General features: G+C 46.0%; 1 protein-coding gene across 1 annotated transcript in view; it reads left to right on the top strand.

Annotated features, from left to right (window-relative positions):
• Positions 1–23,176, top strand: part of LOC144827096 (uncharacterized) — a 67,757-nt gene extending 44,581 nt beyond the window's left edge. Inside the window, exon 4 of the mRNA XM_078685539.1 lies at positions 22,846–23,176. Coding sequence (XP_078541665.1) covers positions 22,846–23,039 — 194 coding nt within the window. The 3' untranslated portion in view covers positions 23,040–23,176. The remainder of the gene's footprint in view (positions 1–22,845) is intronic.
• The last annotated feature ends 1,070 nt before the right edge of the window (positions 23,177–24,246 follow it).

Here is a 24,246-nt window from a genome sequence, read left to right as displayed (position 1 = left end):
GGTGGTCACCGTGGTCCAGGTGCGGAGGGTGGCGGTGGGGGGCGTTGGTTCGACGGTTGGGTGCGTGGATGGTGTGCCGAAGCTGTTGTGGATGTCGGCGATCTTGCGGTGAAAGAACGAGGCGAGAGAGTCGCAGAGATCTTGTGAAGGAGTGATGTCGTTGTTGCCGGTGCTGGGGTTGGAGAACTCCTTGACGATGCTGAAGAGTTCCTTGCTGTCGTGGGCGTTGTTGTCCAGTCGTTCCTTCAGTGATTTCTTCTTGGTGGTGCGGATGAGCTGGTGGTGCTTGCGGGTGGCGTGTTTGAGGGCGGTCATGTTGTCAGTGGTCTGGTCGAGGAGCCAGGCTTTCTCGATGGTGCGGCAGGTCTTCTTTGAGTCCTTGAGTTCGTCGGTGAACCAGGGGGCCTTCTTGCTTCTGGGTCTGCTGGGAGGGTTCTTCAGTGGTGCGAGGTCGTCGGCGCAGGCGGTCAGCCACTTCGTGAAGTTGCGGGCTGCTTCGTTGGGGTCCGTTGTGCTGGCGGGTGGGTTCTGGCTGAGGGAGGTGGTGAGCTGGTCGGCGGTGATCTTGCTCCAGCTCCTGTGAGGAACCTGTTGCGGGTGGTGGTGGGTAGTGGTTCTTCTGAAGCTGAAGTGGACGCAGCTGTGGTCGGTCCAGTGGAGTCCAGTGGAGTGGCTGAAGGTGATGTGCTTGCTGGATGAGAAGACGGGATCGAGCGTGTGGCCGGCGTAGTGGGTGGGGGTGTTGACCAGTTGCTTGAGTCCGAGGTTGGCGAGGTTGTCCAGCAGGATGGTGGTGTTGCGGTCCTGCGGTCCTTGTTGTTCTCCAGGTGGAAGTTGAGGTCCCCTAGGAGGATGTAGTCGGCGGAGGGGAGGGCGTGTGGGCTGATGAAGTCTGTGATGTCTTCGTTAAATTGAGTGCGTGGTCCCGGGGGTCTGTAGATGAGGGTGCCTCTGAGGGTCGTCCTTGGGTCGGTGTGAATCTGGAAGTGGAGGTGCTCGGCGGCGGCGAAGGAGTCGTTGGAGTCGGTCATGATGCGGATGGTGTTCTTGTGTATGATGGCGATGCCTCCTCCGGTCTGGTTGACGCGGTCCCTCTTGATGATCTTGTACCCGTCCGGGATGGCGACGGCGATGTCGGGCGCTGAGGAGGCGGTCATCCAGGTTTCCGTCAAGAAGGCGACGTCTGGTGATGTTGTGTCGAGCAGGTTCCAGAGTTCGACGGAGTGTCTGTGGATGGAGCGGGTGTTAAGCAGGATGCACTTGAGGTGGTTGCTGCTGGTGCTTGGCTTGGCGGGTGCGGTGCAGGTTCGGAGGCAGGTGAACTTGCAGGTTTTGCAGGTGAAGGGTCCGTGGTTGCGTTTCGGGGTGGCCCGGTTGCAGGCGGGGTTCCGGCCGGCATTGAGTGTGTTGAGGGCGGCGGCGTCGTAGGTTTGTCGGGTCGTCTTGCATCGGTGGGGGCCAGGGGTCCTGGCACTGGGCGCGGTCCAGGTGCGGCCGGCGCAGACGGGCTTGCCTTTGGCGTGCCTTCGGCGCACAATCGGCGCGCCCGCTGCACGTGACCGCTGCGCGTCCTGCTGTCGCCCTTTAAGGCTAAGTGGGAGGGAGGAGCAGCTGGGAGGCGGGAGCGGGGAGGACACGGAACAAAAGGAGGCGTGGCCGCGTGAACGGCGGCGGGAAACGGGGAGCGGGGCGTGCAGGCGCAAGGGGAAATACAACAACTAATTAACAATTAGGCAGAGAAATACAACACAACAAAACGAGAAACGAGAATACAGCGGAGCTGCTGGGGAAGGCACAACGAGTCTGCGAGCAGCAGCGAGGGGGCACACACACAGCTGGTGGCCGTGCAGCGCGGGGGTGTCCTGAGAACAGGTCACACTCACCTGGGAGGCGGGAGCGGGGAGGACACGGAACAAAAGGGGACGTGGCCGCATGAACGGCGGCGGGAAGCAGGGGAGCTGGGCGGGCAGGCACAAGGAGAAATACAACAACTAATTAACAATTAGGCAGAAAAATACAACACAACAAAACGAGAAACGAGAATACGGCGGAGCTGCTGGGGAAGGCACAACGAGGCTGCGAGCAGCAGCGAGGGGGCACACACACAGCTGGTGGCCGTGCGGCGCGGGGGTGTCCTGAGAACTCCAGTCCCCGTGGATAGTAGGGAAGGTGTTGGATAGTAATTAAACTGTTCCCTATCCTAGAGCGCCCTCCAGCGCAATTCGTTGTAATGACTTGCGTTGTAAAAGTTGCGTCGTAATGGTAGTGCGTTGTAAAAGTTGCGTTGTAAAGGATGTTTCCCGGTGGGCATCCATGTCTTGTTTCTCTAGTAATTTAGGAAACATCAAGATTGTGTCCTATTTGCCCTGACCTTAGCCACTAGATCCTGACATATCAACTTAACCTACACTATAAATGTAGGTTAACAGGGGTCTTTGAGGTGCTGACACTCAAATTCTATTAGCATAATGCATCAGATTTCATATCGCCTTCATTGCATTATCATTTCTCTAAGTGTAATATTTCTTTCCAGTCTGATCACTTTGTACTCACCCTGATATTAGTTTTCATCTATTGACAGTTTTGGATACCAGCGTCTTAGCAATAGACCCGTAGGTCCCTGCGTTGCAGAGTTCCAGGGGGCACCCCCGACACTGTACACAGGCGGCATGCCCCTGACCTGAGAACTCCTGACTGGGCCTGAGCGTGGGGGCCCCCTCCATGTATTTTGCAGAGGGACTCCCTCAAGTTTTGTTAAGCCACTGTTTTATTCCACTGTTTTATTCCTTCCTTAATCATTCTGGGTTTGTCTAAAGTGACAGTGTTATCTGAGAAGAAGTATTCTCTAGCGGTTTGCACATCATCTATTACTTTGGGATTTAAGAGGCGTCATAACTCCATTCTCCATTGTCCTACATTCATAATAGTTAAGGTTCTAGTTAGAGGGGATCGTCTAATATGTCCCTGGCTTAATTGCTTGCCTTACTGAATCTATACATTGCTGTAGTGGGTGTGATAAATAATTGATTCTAGAGTAGGACTGGTGAGCACCAGAGTAAAAGGATACAATATTAATCATTTTAATGAATGGAACTCCATATATCTTGATTGCCTATGGACTTAGTTAATTTATTCAGTGTAGTGTGCATGTATTTGGGTGGCGTTGTGCTACTGAGTCTATCGAATGTCGGGTCCATGGATGCGTTAAATTCACCTCTTAGTGTGGTCAGTGGAGAGCAAATGTCCCCCATCACCTGCATGGTATATTTTCACTATCCTGGTATTAGATATACATTAATGAGGAGCATCTCTTCTCCCTCCCATACTCCTATGATGACAGTGTATCCCCCTATATAATCTACCATGTTTCTTTCAGATGGAAGGTTACTGATTTTTTCACTAGGTTTGGAGCCTGTAGGTGTAACCCACATGGCTTGTTAGTTATGACCCATAGCCTCACCTCTTCGGTTTACCTCTCCTTCTCTACCACTGCTCTTCACTCTCTCAAACACACATATATAAATTCATACATGCATAGTTTCACTCTCTCTCTCTCAAAAGCACACACACACACACACACACACACTTTTAGAGTTCAGCACACGAACAAGATTCTCATGCATTCGATGATTGTCACACTGCCAATGAGCTACTCACCTATAGTATCAATCAGGGTCATACAGGCAATGAGCCTGACACCCCAATAGATTTACACAGGTAAAGACTCTCTACCTCTCCCAAACACTCACACAGCTTGACATGCCTATTTATACGAGGACCAGTAACAGTTAGTAATAGAATGTGTATTTGCTACTCTAATTCCACATGCTCCTTGATTCTGGGTAGGTTATCTTGGGAATCAAAACAAATATACTTTTAGTTTTTTTTTATACACTTGATTGAAACAAAATACCTAAACACTCTGGGGCAGATATACAAGCCCCTTGTGCCTCTTTTACGCCGCCGTTGCGTCACTTTTGTGATGCAGCGGCGGCGCAAAGCCAGCGCCATGCTGCGGGGTATTTACAACGTGACACATCTGAGAGATGCGTCATGTTGTAAAGCCCTGTGCCACATGTAGGCGTTCCAGCACAGGGTGGGGGCGTTCCGGCGCAGGAACGCCTCCTAAAAGTGGCTGAGTGAAATCTACAAGATTTCACTCAGTCACTATGAAGGCCATGCTGCGTCAAAACCCTGCACCTGCTTGAAGCAGGCGTAAGGGTTGACGCAGCATGTCAGGGATAGGGCACCTCGAGCCTTGCTGGAGCTGCGTTGCGCTTGCGACGCAACTCCAACAATGCGCCGCCTTTACAGCAGCAGATGCGTCACGCATCTGTCCATCCTTGCACCATGGTGCGCCGCATTGTAAATGCGGCACATCCCTGGTGGCGCAGCCGTACCGCACAATAATTGGCGCATCCCTGCTGATATGCAGGGATGCGCCAGTTATTGTAAATCTGCCCCTCTATTGGCACCAGTCCCCATAGCGCGCTGTTCCCATGGGTGGTAATTCACTGAAATGCCAGGACAAGCAAAAGTGACATCACCTACACTTTGCCCTTAATTAAATCACAGGAAGTGACATACTATAACTTTGATCCTTGTTTTTTTCCGGAAATCAAGTCACATGACCTTACCCATGATGAAATCACAATAAATGACAACGCTGAAGTTTCATAATAACTGAATGATTCATTTAACAACACCACACAGGCACGTGTTTATTTAAGATAACACCTATACTATGGGACTGACTTGATCTTTGAAAGTTCTGGGTCACAATGCTTGTCCTGAATTGTACTGAGTGAGCAAAGTAAGGAAGCCAGACATCTTCTAGGGGGTTTCGCTCCCCTAAAAAAAGTTGAAGGGAAATGCATGTCATAGTGCATTTTAAAGCACAATTTTCACATAAATTTGCTAAAATGCCACACGCTGTAAAAAGAACATTGATTAAATATCCCCTGAATGCCATGCGCTGACCATCCTGCTGATGGCTAGGTCTTGCAAACATATGGTTACTAGATTATATATCACCACACAATCTGCAGCCCCAATAGAGCCGCGAGCTGCCATGGGATGGTGGGAGCAGGGCACAAGTCCTAAAAAAAGAAGTGGGGGGATGCTGTCACCGGATGTGACGTCACAACAGGAAGTGACGTCACGAAAGGTCCTGAGCTCCTCGTCCCAGAGAGGCCAAAGAGTGAAGTCCAGCTGTTTGGCAGGGAGGACTGCGACGCCCCGTAAAATAAGTGGGGAAACGCCGTCCACCCGCGTGGTACCCCGACTCGAGCCCTGGGTGGGAGGCAGATATCGGAGCGATGGTGGCAGTCAAGGACTTGACTTACTGTTGCATGCAGACTAGAGGTCTGGCCCCTAATGGCCAGCTCCGCCTTATACATTTTTAGTTTCTGCACTAGGTATACTGCAACCCTCTTGCCTTGTATGCAGGGAAAAGTAGGGCAGATTCCAAATCCTCCTGCTGCTATGCTCCTGTTCCGGTCTTTATCCATTGCGAATGGCTGTGCCCCCCCATGGCCAACTAATGGCTTCAGATACTCCAGTTTCTCTCCAAAATGATTGGTTAACAGTGACTCTGTTCCCTAAATTGATCTTAATGGGATGCACAATTAATATGCTAAGGAAGGTACATAGGTATACATCTATAGCACCTTTGACGGCTAAGAGGTGGGTTGCTTGCAACTGGGGGAAGAAATATTTGCTGACTGTAGCAACATGGCTCTGTGACCTCACATATTACCATGAACAACTGGACAATTTTTACCTTATTCTCCCACCCACGAGCAGACCCAAAAACATATGGGACACCCTGCAAGAGTACCTACTCTACTTGCACAAGAAGCTTCTGAGCCAACTAGATGCCCTATGGTCGGGCGGGCGCTGGGTCTAGACTGAAAATCAAAAATGCACCTCTGGCTATACATGCAAGCAGATACACCGTCTATGCCAGGATACCACTGCTGTGGATTCTACAGGCACGTGTGTGTCCAGAGTTTGTCGGCGATGCTCTGCGGCACTTAGCTTTATGCGTATTTGCAGCTAGTCAAGATTGATGCTGTTACTGCTTAAGTCAATTGCTTACCCTATTTACACTGTCTATTGTAGTGCAATGCATTGTCCTGGGGTACATTTAATATATTGGTCTTAATCTGTTAAAGTCAGTATACAAACACAAAAAATATTTATGAAATATTTAACTCCTTTAATGGGCTGGCAAGCTATGGCAAATAGAAGCTCTTCAGGAGTTGACTCCATTTTCAAAATGTGTCTATGGGTGCCCCTTGTGTCAAAAATGACCTCCATTGTACCAGGGCTTGCATTTTACTATACGTGTCACATATGCCATGGGTGTCCCCAGTAAGCCAGTGCCATGTATGCTATGCATATGCTACAGGTGACCTTATTTCAAAATGACGTCTGTATGCCAGGATCAGAATTATGTCATCGTTGCCACCCTCCCATATGTCAAGTTATCCTCATTTATGCCAGGAATGACCTCCAATGTGATAGTACCAGCATTTACTCATGGATGCCCCCATGACAAGGATTTCCTCAAGTGTGTCAGCATTTTCCCTTGTGCCCCATATGCAGTAATTACCTCTAGTATGCAAGAAACAGTATTATACCAAGGGTTCCCATGATGCAAAAAAGGACTGTCTGTGTCTGTATTTTGCCACAAATATTTGTCATGTTAGAATTGCTTCATGTATGCAAGCGCCAATATTTCGTAATTGCTGTGTCTGTCAGACAAGTATGCCGGGGTCAACAACAGACTCACATTTTAACTCACTCACAGTCACTCACTCACACTCTTTAATACTAGCTTTCACTCATTCTTATTCTTTCTGATATTCTTACTCACTACCTGTCATTGGCTGTCATACACACATGCTTACACAGACTGGCATACTCGCAAAAAAACACACATGCTCACATTTACAGAAACACAATCTCTCCTGCAAGCATGCACATAACATTAATTTCAAAGCAGTTTTTTACTTTCCTCAGCTGGCACCAAAGGTCCTTTTCCAGCTAATTGTGCCTTTTTTATTATTGCACTATCAGTTAATAATAGGACATTATTCACTATTAGTGTAATAAACAATTAACACAAAATTAGGAGAGGACAGCTGTCCATTTGTTTTTGCCACTGATTTTGCCACCATTGATGCCGGGGGTAGCAGAGGCAGTGTCAAGGGTGGCAAGGGTCAAGCCAGTGGTCGCAGTTGCAACCACTGGCCACCCCTAAATAACGTTTGGTACAGTCTCATACAGATAGTGTCTCAAAACTTTCACGCAAGTAGCGCCACACATAAAGTTATAAACACTCAAAACACACACAAACACAACACAAACACACTGATCTTCAAGCTTAGAGACTTAAACAGATGCAGGGCCCTACTCAACCAAAACCTGCATCTCACACACACACACACACACACACACACACACTTTCTGTCTCTCTCTCACACACACACATATACACAGGTAGGAAATCTCCCTCATAAACAGGGTGGATATCATGCACACACAGTGAGCACACAAATGCCATGACTGTCATACAGTCTTAGACGAGGGGCAGTCTCATAAAGGCAAAAGCACACACAGCCATAGTTTTTAGGTCTCGGCTTTATCCAGCACATGCGCTAACCTGGCCGAGACATTTAGTAGGTGCTCTGAGAAATGCTACTTTGACGGCGATCAGCTTGCTTCAACGCACACAAGAGCGCGCGCGTCGTGCACAGCTGTTGCTGCTTTTTTGATTAAGTGCTCATGAATGCTTTCCCCTACCCCCAGCTGGCATGCGACTTCTTTGATCTTCGTTTTTTGTTTTTTCACTTTTAGTTAAACACACACGCCTTACTTGCAATAATCATGTTATACAGATTCGGCCGAGAGTTCTTTCAGTAGACAATAAAAGACACACGTTTAATATAATTGCCTACCTTGTTCTTTATTTTCCATTCCTCTGCTTATCCGTCCTCACCTCCTTCTGTTCTCCCCACCCCTCTTTCTCATCTTCCGATGTTCTTTCCTCGCCTTGCAGCATCCTTCCGCTCTTCCCACGAAAAAAACCTTCTACTCTCCATATCTGCCGCTGCCATATGTTCACCTCCTCTCCACCATCTCATCACCTTTTAGTTCTCCTCCCTCCATCTTCCACTTTTTCCATCGATGTTCACTCATCTCCCTGCACCCTTCTCTCATCTTTAGATCCCATGCCATCTCCTACTCTCCTTCCCCCTATCTAGTCCTCTTCTAAATACGGACCCTTCTTCCTGCTGTTCTCACTTCACTTCCCCCTCACTCTCTCTTCTCGCACCCTCTATTCCCCCTGAACCTCCAATTGTCTTCATCTCTCCCTTTGCCTTCCTGGCACACTTCTCACTAATTCGCGCATTTCCTCTTATGTCCGCCCACTCCAGGCTCACAGCAAGCACTGCCCACCCTTCTCCCGCCCTCCACGCCCTTCACTTCTCCAGCCTTTGTCCCATCCTCTCATCCTTATCTCATTGTATTTGTCCCCTCCACCGTCGTCTCATCTGTATCTCGTTATCTTCTCACCTAATTTTTCTTTATTTTCTCTTCCTCTGCTTATACGTCCTCATCTCCTTCTATTTTCCCCACCCCTCTTTCTCATCTTCCGATGTTCTTTCCTCGCCTTGTAGCGTCCTTCTTCCGCTCTTCCCGCGTAAAACCTTTCTTTTATCCATATCTGCCGCCGCCATATGTCCATCTCCTCTCCCCCCTCTCCCTCCTCCCTTCTCACCTCTTTCGGGCCTCACACCAACCTCGCACCTTATTTCCTTCAGGACGATCTGGATGCTTCACAGCTCCTCAGGCCTCCCCCCCCCCGCCCTCCACATCTCATTCTTGCTCCTCTCCAGCCTCCTTTTCCTTCAGTCTCTTTCTACTCCCATCTCTTTGGAGTCTCTCTCTCTTCCACCTACATCCTCCCCCTTATCTCATCCACTTCCCTCTTCTCTCCACCTTCCATCCTTTTATCCTGGTCGTTCTCTCCCACTCTTTATTCTCTCATCACCCCATCTTTTTCCTACTCCCGCCCTAAGCTTCCCCATTTCTTCTATTTTCTTTTCTCCCTCCTTCCCCAGCTTCTGCTTTTTCTGTACTCTCCCCTCGTGACCCTGCCTCATCTTATCACCTTTTAGTTCTCCTCCCTCCATCTTCCACATTTTCCATCGATATTCCCTCATCTCCCCGCACCCTTCTCTCATCTTTAGATCCCATGCCATCTCCCACTCTCCTTGCCCTATCTAGTCCCCTTCTAAATCCAGGCCCTTCTTCCTGCTGTCCTCACTTCACTTCCTCCTCACTTTCTCTTCTCACACTCTCTATCCCCACTGAACCTCCAGTTGTCTTCCTCTCTCTCATTGCCTTCCTGGCACACTTCTCACTTATTTTACATCCCCTTTCCTCTTCTTTCCTCCTCTCCTTCTTGTTTAATTTTTAGTAAACTTAGTTTAAAAGTAATATTACTGCAGCTGAGTAACAAACTCTATTTAAACCAAGCAGGCAGCTTAACATCCCTTTGAAGTGGATGTATGACGTTACAACGCATACTTTTACAACGCCTACCTTTACAACGCGGTTTTTACCACGCATACCATTACAACGCATAAGCTTTGGGGTGCTGGATAGTGAATAGTTTAATTTACTATTCCAACTCCAGTCCCCGTGGATAGTAGGGAAGGTTATTGGATAGTAAATTAACCTATTCCCTATCCTAGAGCGCCTCCCAGCGCAATGCGTTGTAATAGTTTGCGTTGTAAAAGTTGCGTTGTAATGGTAGGTCATTGTAAAAGTTTCGTTGTAAAGGTTGTATACCCTTTGAAGTCCATGGCCTGACGCGGTTCGAAGCCGCTGTTGCATCTCTTTAGAGGCCCCTGTTTGCATCTTCCTCTTCCGGGGTTTCGAAAACCAAAAAATAACAAGAATTGGCATAGCCAATTGGTCTTGCTTTTGGCACCTTCTAAGTACTTAGTTATGCAGCACAATATCCATGGTGCAACAACATCAACTGTTGCATGGCTAAACACTTATAAGGTCCCAAAGGCGAGACCTATTGGCTAAGCCAATGCTTGTTATTTATTGTTTTTCTTTTATCTGCAGAGTCTTTTCCGACTCCTTTTGGTTACTTCAGAGAGCTGAAAGTCTTCAAGAAGTAAAACTGTCTTCGTTTACTGGAGTCATCATTGGAGATGTAGAGCCTCGCCAAAGGAGAGCTCAGAATCAAACATTACTCCCAGGTTCTTGATGTTAGATGAAGTTGCTGCGGGTTTTCCAAAGTCTGTAGCCATAAAAGAAAAAGGAGTATGGGGCAGTCACTCCCATGAGCAAAGCAACTCTCCTTCAACCAGTACAAGATATGATCAAAGCACATAGCTAGGCTAGCCTGGTATTCAAGGTCATTCCAAAGAGAAGTCTGTAAGACTCGGTGGCCTATTATGCCAATGAGATCAAGGTTAGTTCTAACCCTGCTAAATGCATTTTTAAAATCTTAATAGATCTCAGAGACAGGAAAAATTTGGCGCCTATAATCACTTCTGAACTCCATTGTGAAACACTGGCCTCCTTTCTTGTGGAGAAAGTGCGTGCTATTTATAGGTCCTTTCCTTCTACGACCTCTTCCCTTACTCATACTCCTTCAAGACCAGGGCCGACTTCCAGTCTTATGGTGATTCCTGAGATTTCTTATGAGGAGCTTATTAGGCTGAGTGCGAAAATTAAGTCCGGCTCTCCAGTCAACCCTCTAAAGCCTGATCAGTTTAGGGAGTCCTTTCTGCTTTTCTGACTCCTCTTCGTCAGATAATGAATTCCTCCTTTTCATCAACCATGTTGCCGGCGCAGTGGAAACAGGCATGGGTGTCCCCCATTCTTAAAAAAACAGCACTGGACTCGACTAAACCTGAGAACTTCAGGCCTATTTCTCTTCTTCGCTGGGTGGGGAAGGTTGCGGAGGCATATGTCAACATCACTCTAACCAATGTTCTGCACTCCAATAACATTCTGGATGCATCGCAACACAGCTTCCATTCCGGTCATAGTACAGAGACGGATCTCCTGGCCATGACTGAACACCTGCGGACTATTCTCGATTCTGGTCAAATGGCGACACTGATCCTGCTGGATCTTAGTGCCGCATTCGACACGGTCTCGCATGGTGTTCTGCTTCAATGTCTGGAGGAGGCTGGAATTACGGGCCTGGCTCTGGAATGGCTTAGATCTTTTTTGACCGGAAGATCTTTCTGTGTCCCTACTCCCCTATTTCTATCACAGGTCCGTTCCATTGAGCAGGGGACTCCTCAGGGCTCGGCTCTGAGTTCCACATTGTTTAACCTATATGTTCAGCCACTGGCGGCGGTTTCCAGGCAGTGGGATTTTTCGATGGTCTCATATGCGGAAGACACGCAGCTAGTGGTTGCACTAGCTGAAGATTCTACCCTGAACGCCTCTAGGTTCAGAAGCAGCCTGACGGCCGTGCTGAATAAATGACTTCTAATTATTTGCAACTAAATGCATATAAAACTGAAGTTTTGCTAGTCAGAAAGAATGCAAGCCTTTGGGGTGAGCACTGGTGGCCAAATGCTCTAGGCAAGGCTCCAGAACCTAAGGAGGAGGTTATGAACTTGGGGGGGTGGATGGACTCTTCTCTTAGTTTCCGTATCCACACCAAAAAAGTGGCAGGTACATGCTTCGGCCTTTTGCGATGTCTTAAACCTCTTTTGAAGTTTTTCGATCCTTCAACTCGTCAGCTGATTATCCAGTCGACTATTCTTTCTCATCTGGACTATGCTAGTTCCTTGTTATTGGGGGCTAATCAAGCTGAGATTATCCGGATGCAGCGTATCCAAAACGCAGCGGCCAGAGCCTTGTTAGGGCTCCTTTGGTTTTGTCCTATCCTATCGCCAATACCATCGGAAACTTCACTGGCTCCCTATGGCGGAGCAGATTCAATTTAAGACTTTATGTCTTTCTTTTAAGATTCTGAAATTTGCCACACCTAATCTGCTCTTCAACTTGCTGACCCCGTATGTTCCACCCCACTGCGTTCTTTGGGGCAGCGTTTGGTCACTGTTCCCCGGGTGAAGCGTTGTCGAGCGGGAGGACGTTTCTTCCATTACTTGGCGGCCAAATTATGGAACTCCTTACCGGTTCATATACGTGGATTGGAGGGTCTGTTGGATTTTAGGAAAGGTATCAAAACATACCTGTTTCCTTTAAAATAGTTTTCTGGCCTTTGTTATGTTAGAGCTTCTCGTTGTAGTAACCAGTTTTGTTTCTCTGTTGTTGGAAGCTCCGGGACATCCCTTTGATGGGCAGCTGTGTGCTATATAAGCTCTTATAACATAACATAACATAAAATAACATAACTTATAACATAACATTCACCAGCATAAAGTGAATTTGGGTGTCATTGACATACATTTAAAAATGCATCTACTTGTGCTCCATATGGTCTGGTACTTACCTAGGTCCCCTACTCCAACTACAGACACTGGGGTATGGATGGCACCTCCCTCTCGCAGGCTAAGAGTATTTGAAACCACACCGAATTTTATATTTTTGGATTTGGGGGGTGTAATCCCCCCGTCCGTGTTTATTAAAAATGAAACTGACTACGGGCCCGCAGCCGGTCCGGTTGTTGTTGCTGTGGGGAGCAAGAAAAAGAGACTGTTCTGCTCCCCACTTCCCCCTTATAAGGGTGGTGACCAGGCAGAAGAGCCCAGACCGGCCCACCTGGTCGCAGGCTGTACGTTTTGGGGCTGGAAGCACCCAAAGTGCTTCCGGTTCACAAAACCGCCTCCTACCATTGGTTGGTATGCAGGGGGATCGCCACGTCATTGCTGGCGCGGCTACCCCCCCTCACCTGGCCGGGGACTAAAGGAAATGACCGCTGACTAACTGGACTCATGCCAGCAGTGTAGGGCGGGGCCTGGCACAGCAGGGTAGAGTGGCGCATGTCTGTTTGGTTGGCCGTCTTAGGCCGACCAAACAGACATGATTACTTAGGTTTCTACATCCCGGCTGTGTTCCACAGACAGGTTGGAGAAACATCACTAGGCACTGTCTGAGCCTAGGCACTGTTTGAGCGGCGAACCACACCGCTCATCCCAATCTTGGCACTGCTCTCATAGCATGAGAGCAGTGCCAGGTTTTGGTGCAGAGCCTGAGCCCCAGTGCATGCTGGGACTCGAGGAGAGCTGGAGAAGAGGTGGCAATCGTGTACTCAGGTAAGTTTTTTTAATTTAATTATTATTCCCCCCCCACATTTTTGTCCTGCGGCAGCCACCACTGGCTGTGGCAAAGGATTTATGTAGATGCCAAAGAGCAAGCAATAGAACAGTGAACTCTGGGGTCCTCCACATGACACCAGTGAAGAAGACTATTCCACTGAGCCCTGCGCTGCTTCTTGTTTTCTGGATGCAAATGGACAGACATTTCTCTGTATACAAGGCAAGGCAGTTCCAGATATGTCTCACCTTACTGGTAGCTAATTTACATCACAGGAGGTGGAGAGGTCAAAGAAGAGGCATGCAGATTATCTTCATCCATAGAGAGGAGAAGAGCTTCTGTGATGTTGGTGAAGGTGAATTTGGTGTCCCTGATGGGCCTGGATCAGTGCTTAATTTGAGCTAGTGCTTTCCGGTCCTCAGCACCAGCACTTAATTGGTTTCCGGAGCTCGGCACCCGCATCTAATTGTCAACATCATGCTTGGAACAGTCTACCACATGGTGGCGCTGCTCATCTAATTTAGAGATGAGAAGAACAACAGTAGTTTAGGAATACAATACACATTAAAATCGCTATTACCTGCCTCCCCAGCCATTCCTTTAGCTTTGGGGGACCTTGAATAATCTGAACTGTTGCATTTACATACGAGAGACATGGTTAGTAGTTGTTTTGGCAGAGATGATAGGGGCGATGGGTTGTGCCAAATGCAGTGGCCTCCTAGTCAGAGACCTGGCACTTAATATTTTACAAATTAAGCACTGGCCTGGATCCTGACTGATGATCATGGATGAGGTGACTATGTTCCATGTGTTCTTGGAGCTGTCTTGGGACTTCACTTTCCATGATCTTTCTGAGGTTCAGTAGGTTTAAAATTGCACAATAATTTCCTAACATTTGTCAGCCTGTTGGTGTGTTTCTTACAGGGGTGGGAAGTTGAGGGCATGTTTCAATGAGGTAGGAATATGCTCTCTTGGACAGGGAGCAGTTTATGAAGTGTGTGATGTCTTCTAAAACGAGGAATTGCTTGACACAGGAAGCTAGGCACAATCGCCACAGTATGGATTCTATCATCTTATTGGGCAATGTCAGCACTTCCTCTGCTTCAGGAGAGTAAAGGTGGAGGAAGAAGACTGAAGCAGTAGAGGAAGAGGAAACAGTGAGAAGAAAAAGAGATGATGTTTAATGGTGGAGATGGGTTCACTAATTTATGGCTCTAAAGAATTCATAAGGTAACATACTAAACATAATGTACATGCTAATATCACAAAAACAGAAATCACCAGATATATAAAGAGTTTCACAAAGCTCAAGTGAGAAATACACACAAACTAACAGATTAATATGCATTAATAAAAGGGCCATTGGGCATTTCAAATCTAGATTCTGAAGCACAATGCCAGGATCCGCAGTTTTTTTATGTGCAGATGACACAACTGTGAACCATCTTTGAGATGTGCCTGACTTTCCCACAATTATAAGAGTTTCACTCAGAGTCTCAAACTGTATTGGAAGTCTTGCAGAGAGCTTCGCATAAAAATATCTCACTCACTGTTACGCACACAATCAGTCTACACAGATAGAAAGCATCACATAGGCATTGAGTGTCAATGAGTAGACATCCTATACATTCATCAAGGTTCATGAAGGCATATAACGACCATAACCAGCCAGAGAGTGACACATATATAATATGATATCTATACGTTCAGGGATTTCACACATTCAGTAAGTGTATCACACACTGTCTCTCACATATGCTGCCAGAGAGTCTCCCATAAACAAAGCGTCAACCAAATGCATAGAGTTTCACAGTTAAAATCAGAGGCAGGGAGTTTAACAATAATTTGAACACAGAATGTTGAAGGCTCCATTGAAAACAATGAAGTGGCCCAGGGATTATTTTGGCTGGTATATGCCTTCTGCACCAACATACCAAAGTTTGTCCTTCTGTTTCTTCTTTTTGAATTTGGAACATTCGACCCTCAGTGGGTGGAATGTTCGAAGAGCCTTATAGCCCATCAGCCTCTGGCTATACCACTTGGTAAAGGCCTCTCCCTTAAACTTGGGTTCAGGGCTGTTAGCAACCTGTATACAGAGCTATATTGTGATTTCACACACCCAAAGACCCATTCACATAAATAATCCTCTTTTCTTATTTTAGAAGTCATGCAGAGGAATAGATTAACTGTACAATTTGAAAAATCAGCTAGACTGCTAACAAAAGGGTAAATATTTCCTGCTTAAAGTCAAAGAATCTGGATCCAGTAGGGTGAGCCTATGATGGAAAAGACCATGTCAGGATAGACGTGGGGAAGGGTTGGAGAAACATTGTTAATAAAATGTTGCAGTGGAATAATACTCACGTTTGTGTCTTTAATCAAATTAATACTTTCCTTCATAAAACTAGGAAAATCTAGATTTGATGGCAAGTCAAGAAGAATCCAATTATGCTTCTTTAAAGCATATTTATTTCCACACATAAAGCAGCATGTATAGGTTCGCAATAAAAAGTACGAAAAGTATTATTATTTGCACCAACCTCAGAATATCCTCCAAACGTGAACCAGCCCAAAAGGTTTTGGATGCCACGGCCCCCTAGAGGACTGGGCTCCAAAAATGGAGGTATCAATCCTGGCTAAAGATATCACCCACTTAACCCAACAAACCAGGGTAGGAGAAGAAACCGGTCATGGGGTTTTTTGAAGGAAATGAGGAGTTGAGTATCGGAGGACGTTCTGAGAAGATTGGTTTATTGTTCATACACATTCAAGCAATCACCCACACATTTAGATTGGCCAGAAAGGATAAAACACATAAGTTAAACTAGTCTTTGTGCATTTTTGTATATTGAAAAGGAACCCTGTAGGAGTAGAGTGACAAGAAGAAATGTCTAGAGCTTTGACATCAGAAATGGATTTGATAGAAATGAAACATAGCAACATAGTTTAGCAAACAGCCTTTTTAGCAAGAGAGAAAGATTATCTGGCCAATTTGTAAGCAATTGTAAAACCAAATTAACATCCCATAACTTGCTGGATTTAGGAAGAGGAGGACTACAAAATTATACTCCCTTTAACAGGCGACACACCATTGGGTGCTCTCCCACAAATTTTACTTCAATTCGGGGATGATTGGCTGAAATTGGGGATTTGTTCAAATTGACAATATGACACATTTTTCCCTTGCTAGCCAGGGAGGCCAAAGAATTTACTACATAGGTGACATCTGCTGAAAAGGGATATACAGATTTTCCCAAACACCAGCTTGTACCTGCAGACCAAGCTGATTTCTAAGCCTTTGTGGTGTCTAGAGTCCAGGATTTGCTGAAATACTCTGCAGCTTCTGCCAAAATGTCTGGATGAGATTGGGCCATCCTGCTACTTTCCAAGCGAATAGTAAGAATGCGTTGTTAAGAATGAGAGGGTGCCTGGATCTCTTGGGGTCTAAAAGAAGATCCAGAAAGACTGGAAGAAACATGGGATGATCTGTTGACAAGTCTAGGAGAGTCGGGAACCAGACCTGAGATTTCTAAATGGGGACCACAAAAACTAGTATAGCTGCCTGAGGTCTGACCTGAGCCAGTACTCTGCTGATTATAATGAAAGGCGGAATGGCGTAGTTGGTGTCCTGGGACCAAACCTTGAGAAAGGCATCTATCGCCAGTGCTAATGGATACAGCCTCTAGCTGAAGAACTGAGGAAGATGTGAGTTGAGTCTGGCTGCAAACAGGTCTTTGTGTAAGGACCTCATTGGTGGTAGAGTGAATGGAAGGTGGAAAGATGTAATTGCTAGTCACTGGATTCGTAAAGTACACATGAGTGTCAGTTTGCCACAGTGTTCAGAGTGCCTGGGAGATATTCCACTTGGACAGAGATACTCCGCTGGAGTCAAAACTTCCAAAAACGTTTGCTAGATCTGCCAAAGATTTGGACCTAGTGCCTGTGAGATGATTTATATATTGCACTGCGGAAAGATTGTCCATTCCACGAAGTACGGGACACTTTACTTTGTTTTTGGTAAAACTCTGCATAGTAATGAAGCCTATCAGTATCTCTAAACAAATTATGTGCAGTTTTGACTTCATCAATGACCTTGTACCTCCAGTCGTGGTCTGTCCACATCGGACCCTCCAACCTGTCAGGCTTGTATCAAATTCTCTTAGAAGATCTGGGGTCCTGGCAAAGATCTCCCTGTTGTTCAAAGCATCTAAATGATCTATCCACCATTGAAGCTCCAAGTGAGACTCAGGGTCCAATTGCACTAGATTGGAATAAGAAAGGCCATGATGAAGATGACAGATTTTGAGTCTTTGTACAGCCCGATAATGAAGGTGCCCCAGAAAGATGGCCTGACTTGATGAGGATGGAAGACCTACAATCCTGGCAAGGGTCCTGAGAAACTTGGAAGCAGTGAGTAAAGTGTGCAAAATTTCAGCTTTGGTCACTTTGACCATGGCTATGGGTAAATGTAGGGTTGTTGACTCTGAATTTATAAAACCCCCAAGAACTCCTACTGTCAGGAGTGAGCAATAATTGATTTTTCTGTATTGATTAGGAAGCCTAGCTCTTGCAACGGAGAACAAGTGATTTGAAGCTGGGATTGAAGGGTTGACAGACACTGACTCATCAGAAGAATAACATCCAGGTGGATGATTAAATGGACCCCCTGAGACCTGAGAAGGGCTGCAACAGTTTTCATGATCTTTATAAAGCACCAAGGTGCTGAAGAGAGAATGAAGGGGAGGTGGGCAAACTGATAAGTCTTTCCCTGCCTTTGAAATTGAAGATATTTTCTGGAAGAAGGATGAATGGGAACTGTTAAGTATGCTTATTGTAAAACTGGATGGACCATCCAATGGTTTTGCGACAAAGAATCTCTTAGATGGATGATGGTTTCCATCTTAAAATGTTGATAGACTACAAATTGATTGAACTGTTTGAGATGGATGACTGGTCCCATCTTTTCATTTTTCTTTCAAACAAAAACGAGAGAACTTCGAAATCCCTATGGAGGAAAAACCAGCTCTTGAATATCCCAACAGCCATTTCTCAAGTAAAACGCAGAGGTTCCGGGGTCTGCAATTGAAAAGGACTGGAAAAGAGTTCTATTGAACAGCCCTTGATGCCGTCTAACACCCAGCGATCTGTGGTGATGGACTGCCATTTGTGGAAAAAGAATCTTAGTCAATCCACCACTGAAAGAGGAACAGAAGGAGGATCTACCTGTAGCGTTTGCTGCATGGATGCTCTTTTGACCTCTGTTTCAGAATTCCCTATTCTTCTGGGGATAGAATTGGGACCCAAACTCTTGGAAGTTGTATTTCTTAAAGCCTCTAGAACACGGGTACTCATAGTACGGCACGCGGGCCGCCAGTGGCTCGGCAGGCCTTCAGTGGCGGCCCGTGGACCTTGAGACATCAAAACATTTTTAAAGAGTGTCTGCAAACACCCCCGCAGCAGCGCAGACTCGTAGAGACTCTGCTGCTCTGTGGGGGCCCGTCGATTCATTCTATCAATAGTCAGAGTGGGGCTGCAGGGGCGCTAAGAGGTGAACAAAAGCCTCATTAACATGCAAATGGTCTTTTAAAGACCTGTGAAGTGCTCCTGTGCGGCTGTGTGTGCCCGGGAGCTGTCTCAGCCCGGGCTGACACACAGGCAGGGTGAGATGACAGAGGGAGAGGGATGGAGACAGAGGGAGGGAGAGGGAGGGAGAGAGACAGAGGGTGGGAGGGAGGGAGACAGAGGGTGGGAGGGAGGGAAAGGGAGGGAGAGAAGAGGAAGAGAGAGGGAGGGAAAGGAAGGGAGACAGAGGGAGATGGAGACAGAGGGAGACGGAGGGAAGGGGAGTGAGGGAACGGGAGGGAGGGAGCGAAGGAAGGGGAGTAAAGGAAGGGGAGTGGAGTGAGGGAGGGAGTGGGGGAAGGGGAGTGAGGGAAGGGTAGTGAGGGAGGGAGTGAGAGAAGGGGAGTGAGGGAGTGAGGGAAGGGGGGTGAGGGAAGGGGAGTGAGGGAGGGGGTCAGGGAGGGGGTGAGGGAAGGAGTGAGGGAGAGGGTGAGGGAAGGGGAGTGAGGGAAGTGGAGTGAGGGAAGGGGATTGAGGGGAGGGGAGGGAAGGGGAGGGAGGGAGAGGGAAGGAGAGGAAAGGAGAGGGAAGGAGAGGGAGGGAGACAGAGAGTCAGAGTGAGGGAGAGAGAGAGAGTGAGTCAGTAAGAGTGAAACAGAGGGAAAGAGGGATAGAGAGGGGAGAGAGAGAGGGAGAGAGAGGGGAATGGAGGGAGGGAGACAGACAGAGAGAGAGAGAGAGAGAGAGAGAGATGTGTGTATGCCGGGTCTGGTAGCTCAGTGGACGAAGGCGTCCTCTACAGGGACCTGTGTTCAACCTCATGGTCACAGTTTATTTTGTTGCTCTAGCCCCGCCCCCTACCCCACTGACCCCGCCCTCACCGGTGTGGCCCTCAGACACAAACCACACTATAAATTTGGCCCAGAGAGAAAGTTTGTGAGTACCTATGCTCTAGAATATTTACTTCTGAAGCCACTGCTGACAGAGTGGCTTCTTCCCTAGCCGGCCCTGGCAAAAATCCATTGGGCAAAGACCTTCCTCAGTGATTGTTGAGCCTTGTCTATGGAGGCAAATGTGGTCACATATTTGGTCAAGTCTTTTATGAACGAATCACAGATCAGAAGTCTGTCAGCTTTAAACCTAGGATCTAACAATGCCAGATTAGCCAGCTTGGGATCCAGTTTCAAGAGTAGACCCTTCCTTCTCTCATGCACGATGGAGGAGTTAGCATTACCTAAGTGACAAAATGCTCTCTGAATCCACATAGATAACTCCTCTGCATCAACTGTCGAATCATCCAGCCTAGCCATTTCTGCCAGATCAAATATGCTGTATAATGGACAGACTACATCCAACAATGTATCTTGTCACATAGACCAAACTCCCTTCCTAGGGTCCTTCCAGAATTTTGAAAAAAAACTTAACATATTTGGGTCTATAACTGGGGTAGCAATTATGCTCTGGTCTGCTTATCCAAAGGCCGGTTTATTCTTATAGAAGTATACTCTGCTGGGAACCATTCTGTGAAATTTGGATGGTGGATAAACTTGGGATGAAACATGGGCATTCCCTCGGAATCTAGTTTAGAATTGGAAGCAAGAGGATCAGATTTAGGAGATGGAACCTTCCTTTTCTTTTGTTGAGGCCCCAGCCAAAACTCAGAGTTTTGGGGCCAATATATCATCTGTATTAGGACTAAAGGAATCATCAATCATATCTTTTGTCATGGTGAGTCAGAGGCCTTGGGGGAACGTCGTCTTCGACCGCATGTGAAGAAGCCTCACCAACCATAGAAGCACAACTGGGTTTAATGTAGGAACTTGCTATCCCTTTGGAAAGGGAATCCTCGGACACAGTAGACATCTTTGTAGAAATAAATGTAAGTGTTCTGCTTTTTTCCACATATTGAGCTCACAAGGTTTTTGTGATTTTTGACATCGAGGAATCCACTCACACCAACAATACGGAGCATAGAGGGAATACAGATTCTGGTCGCCCTCCACTCGAAAAGTCATAAACAACCACAAGACCAGAATCATAAGACCACAGGAATACAAATTTATCATATTTCCTAATGTAGTCAGACAGAAGACTTATAGTTTTCTACATAGCCCTCTCACTCTAAACAGTAGTGTTTATAACATAAAAAAGCCTTTATCAATACTTTGTTGACAGTTTTTAAGATATCAGGGACTCGTAAGAAAGCATTCAGTCCCTTACACACACTCATTTGTGTCAAAAAATGTGAGAAAGGCGAAATGACCCCTCACGGGCGCAACACCAAGCGGGCAACTGGCAGGTACTCACCAGATAAGCCCATTATTATCATCATTGGCGGTCATTAAGCCCAACAGAAAAAGTGTCCAAAGGAAAGTGTCAGAAATGTACAGGTGCGTATAGTGAAGTGAAAGGATAAATCACACCTCACGGTGTGGGAAAAATAGTGGTTAAAATTGAAAGGATTCACTCGATGCACAACACTTTTATTCTTTTACTCAGTGAACCCGCTCAAATTAAAAAACAGCATAGGATGCTATGTATGCATACCACTGTTAGATGCCAACATGTTTCTCTTTATAGAGGAATCCACTGCCTGTTGTACCGATGGCTGGATGAATTCATCTAAATTTTGGCGATAAAAATTGATTCTCTTGTTCCATTTTAAATGCTAATGATAAGAGCTGGAAAAATGAAAAGAAATCACCAAAGGGCAGCCAAAGAGTTAATAATGCTAAAAGTAAACCAGCTTCAAATATTTCACAAAAACAAACAGAGTCCCACACAGGCAGAACATCTCACAAACACGGAGAGTATGGCACAGGCATTACATCACATAAACAGAGAGAAACAGAGAGTTTAACCGGGAGGAGAATCCCATATTCTCACAAAGAGCCTCACAGAGCCACGTGCTGATACTCAGTATCTCAGGCAAGACGGGATTCTCACTCAGACAGATAGATTGACACACAGTTAAAGAATATCACATGCATACTTCTTACTTGCAGCCTCAATGGTGGCTACAATTTTGTGTGAGCTTGGATGGATTTACAGGTGGCATTTGACTAAGTTTCTCAGTGTGGTGTCAGATGCTGATTGCCTCCTCAAAAATGTGAATGTGGGTGATGTGTGTACTGCAGAATAGGGGGACATCATGCTCACGGTTAGACTCCTTTAATAGTTGATCAGAGGCTTTGATCTTTTCCAAAATATACATATAAATGAAAATATATTGGGGGTATGATTTTTGGATTCTTGTAGTATCTCAATGAAGTAAACTGGGCCTTCTTGGAAAATCAAAAAAAAAAAGGTAATGTGTTTTAGACTGGGAATGTCCCCTACTCGGTAAATGAGTGTACACCGGCCATGAGTGCCTTACTGCATGTGAAACTTGTTTCCTGGCTTTTGTTAGGCTCTGAAATTATGATAATTGTGCACAGAGACATGGGCCTACACCTGGTAATGTGAGGTCCAGAACATTTTCTGTGACTTTGAGGGGCACACAATGCATGTGCTCATGTGGGCATAAGACTGCTGTCCATGCCCTAGGTAAGTCATTTTAATAGTGGAGGTAACTTACCAACTTTAGATGGACCATTTTCACTATGCAAGTGTGAGGGTACGCTACAGATCCTCTCATGTAAAGTTCCGCTGTTATGAGAATCCCAGATTCTTGCACTGACATTCTTCGTGCATGTTGATTGCATGTATGTGTAATAGGTATGTGAGACATGTGGTTTGGTGAGAGTAGGAGTACTATAAACCAGCTAAAGTCTTCTATATTTAGTAATGTTTGCTTCACCAGTTCCCCAATTCTAAATTTACTTTGTTGGTTAACATGTTATGTCTCGACTAGCAGCTCTACCTAGACTTCTGTGAAACCACTGGTCTTTTTAGCACATTGTGTTGTATTCAATTGCAGACCATCTGTTGTAAGCTGCATCTTATGGACATCAAAAATCAAAGTCATGAGGTGCTATAAATCTGATTTCTGGGTTTTTCCCTGTCTCCTAGGTAAAACCATCAGCAAAAACTGTGCATCTTCCTGCGTACCAATCAACGACGAAATCAACGGGATAGCCTTCTCCATTTCCTGCTGCACCACCGACTTGTGTAACACCAACCGCGCGCCCTGCATGACAAGCAGCCCCCTGAGCCTCGGCATCGCTGCATGTTTCATCGCAGCCTTCTCCAGGTTCTCGTTCTAGTGTACGTCGCATGCATAGGACACAAGCCAGATCTGCCTCCATCTTGGCTGCTTCCACCAATGCATACATACCCAAGATGCACAGCGAAAATAATCTACATACTGCACAATTGTGCCTCTTCTTATATTATGGGACCAAAGATCGTAGATAAATGGCAAAACCTTAGATAAAGATCTAATTTTGATCAGACTTTTAGCCTCCTTTGTGGAAATAAGAATACCTCAAATTATTTTCTCTGTGACCCATATGACATTCTATCAGCACTATCCAAAATAGCAAAGAAATTATCTTGTCGCAGTACTCCTGTGCATGTTATTTAAACATAATTTTTTTATATTAGCTGACGGTATATCATAAAAGTTCAAATAACTGTGAAAACATGATTCCTATTTTATTTATTCAGACTCCAAATATATATCTTGGGGATTGGAGTTGTTTTGTGCAATATTATAATTTAGAATGTTTATCACTTATTTTTATTCGGATTTTTTCACTCCATGCCTATCATTTCTAGGTATTGCAAATAAATAGATGTTACTCTGAACCAATTTAGCAACCGCAGAAGGATGAAAGACTGAAGTATATGTGCTCGGATTAGACCTGAAGAAGAACTGTGATTACACATGTGAATTTTCACGAAATTCATATTATAGAGAATTAAAAAAATTATTGAAAATTAGCATTATGCAATTTCAAAGTTTTCATCCTCATAAGACTGGTTCTAGCAGAAATGTCTCTAAGGAATTGTAAAAGCGCAGTTGAGAGACAGTGGGGCATATGTACAAGCCCCTATCGCCACCATAATGTCACCTGTTTTGATGTTGTGGTGGCGATAGGGGCTGCGCCTTATGTAAAGGCAGCGTTAAGTCACTTAACGTGTCTTACCGCTGCCTTGTACTTAAGGCCCTCTTTCGCGCTATGGTTAGCATGAAAGGGGTGGGCAGTGGGTGTTGCAGTGAGCATTCCACCGCAACACCCATTCCTTTTGACACTGCCACCTATGTACAAGGGTGGTGTACAAAGAAGGCATAGCCAAAATTAAGGCCAGGTATAAAACTGGTCTTAAGCTGGCGAAAATAGGAGAAATGCATTATTTCTCCTTATTTTTGCGTCTGCGTCCAAAATTCCATGTTTTGTTTATGTACAGGAAGGGACAACTTCCTTGTGTCCCTTCCTGTACAAAAACAAACGTTTTAAAAAATGCCAT

The sequence above is a fragment of the Lissotriton helveticus genome, chromosome 4_1 (genome assembly GCF_964261635.1).
Source record: "Lissotriton helveticus chromosome 4_1, aLisHel1.1, whole genome shotgun sequence".
Lineage (NCBI taxonomy): Eukaryota > Metazoa > Chordata > Amphibia > Caudata > Salamandridae > Lissotriton > Lissotriton helveticus.
Note: the sequence above shows the minus strand (reverse complement) of the source record. Positions and strands in the feature narration are given on the sequence as shown.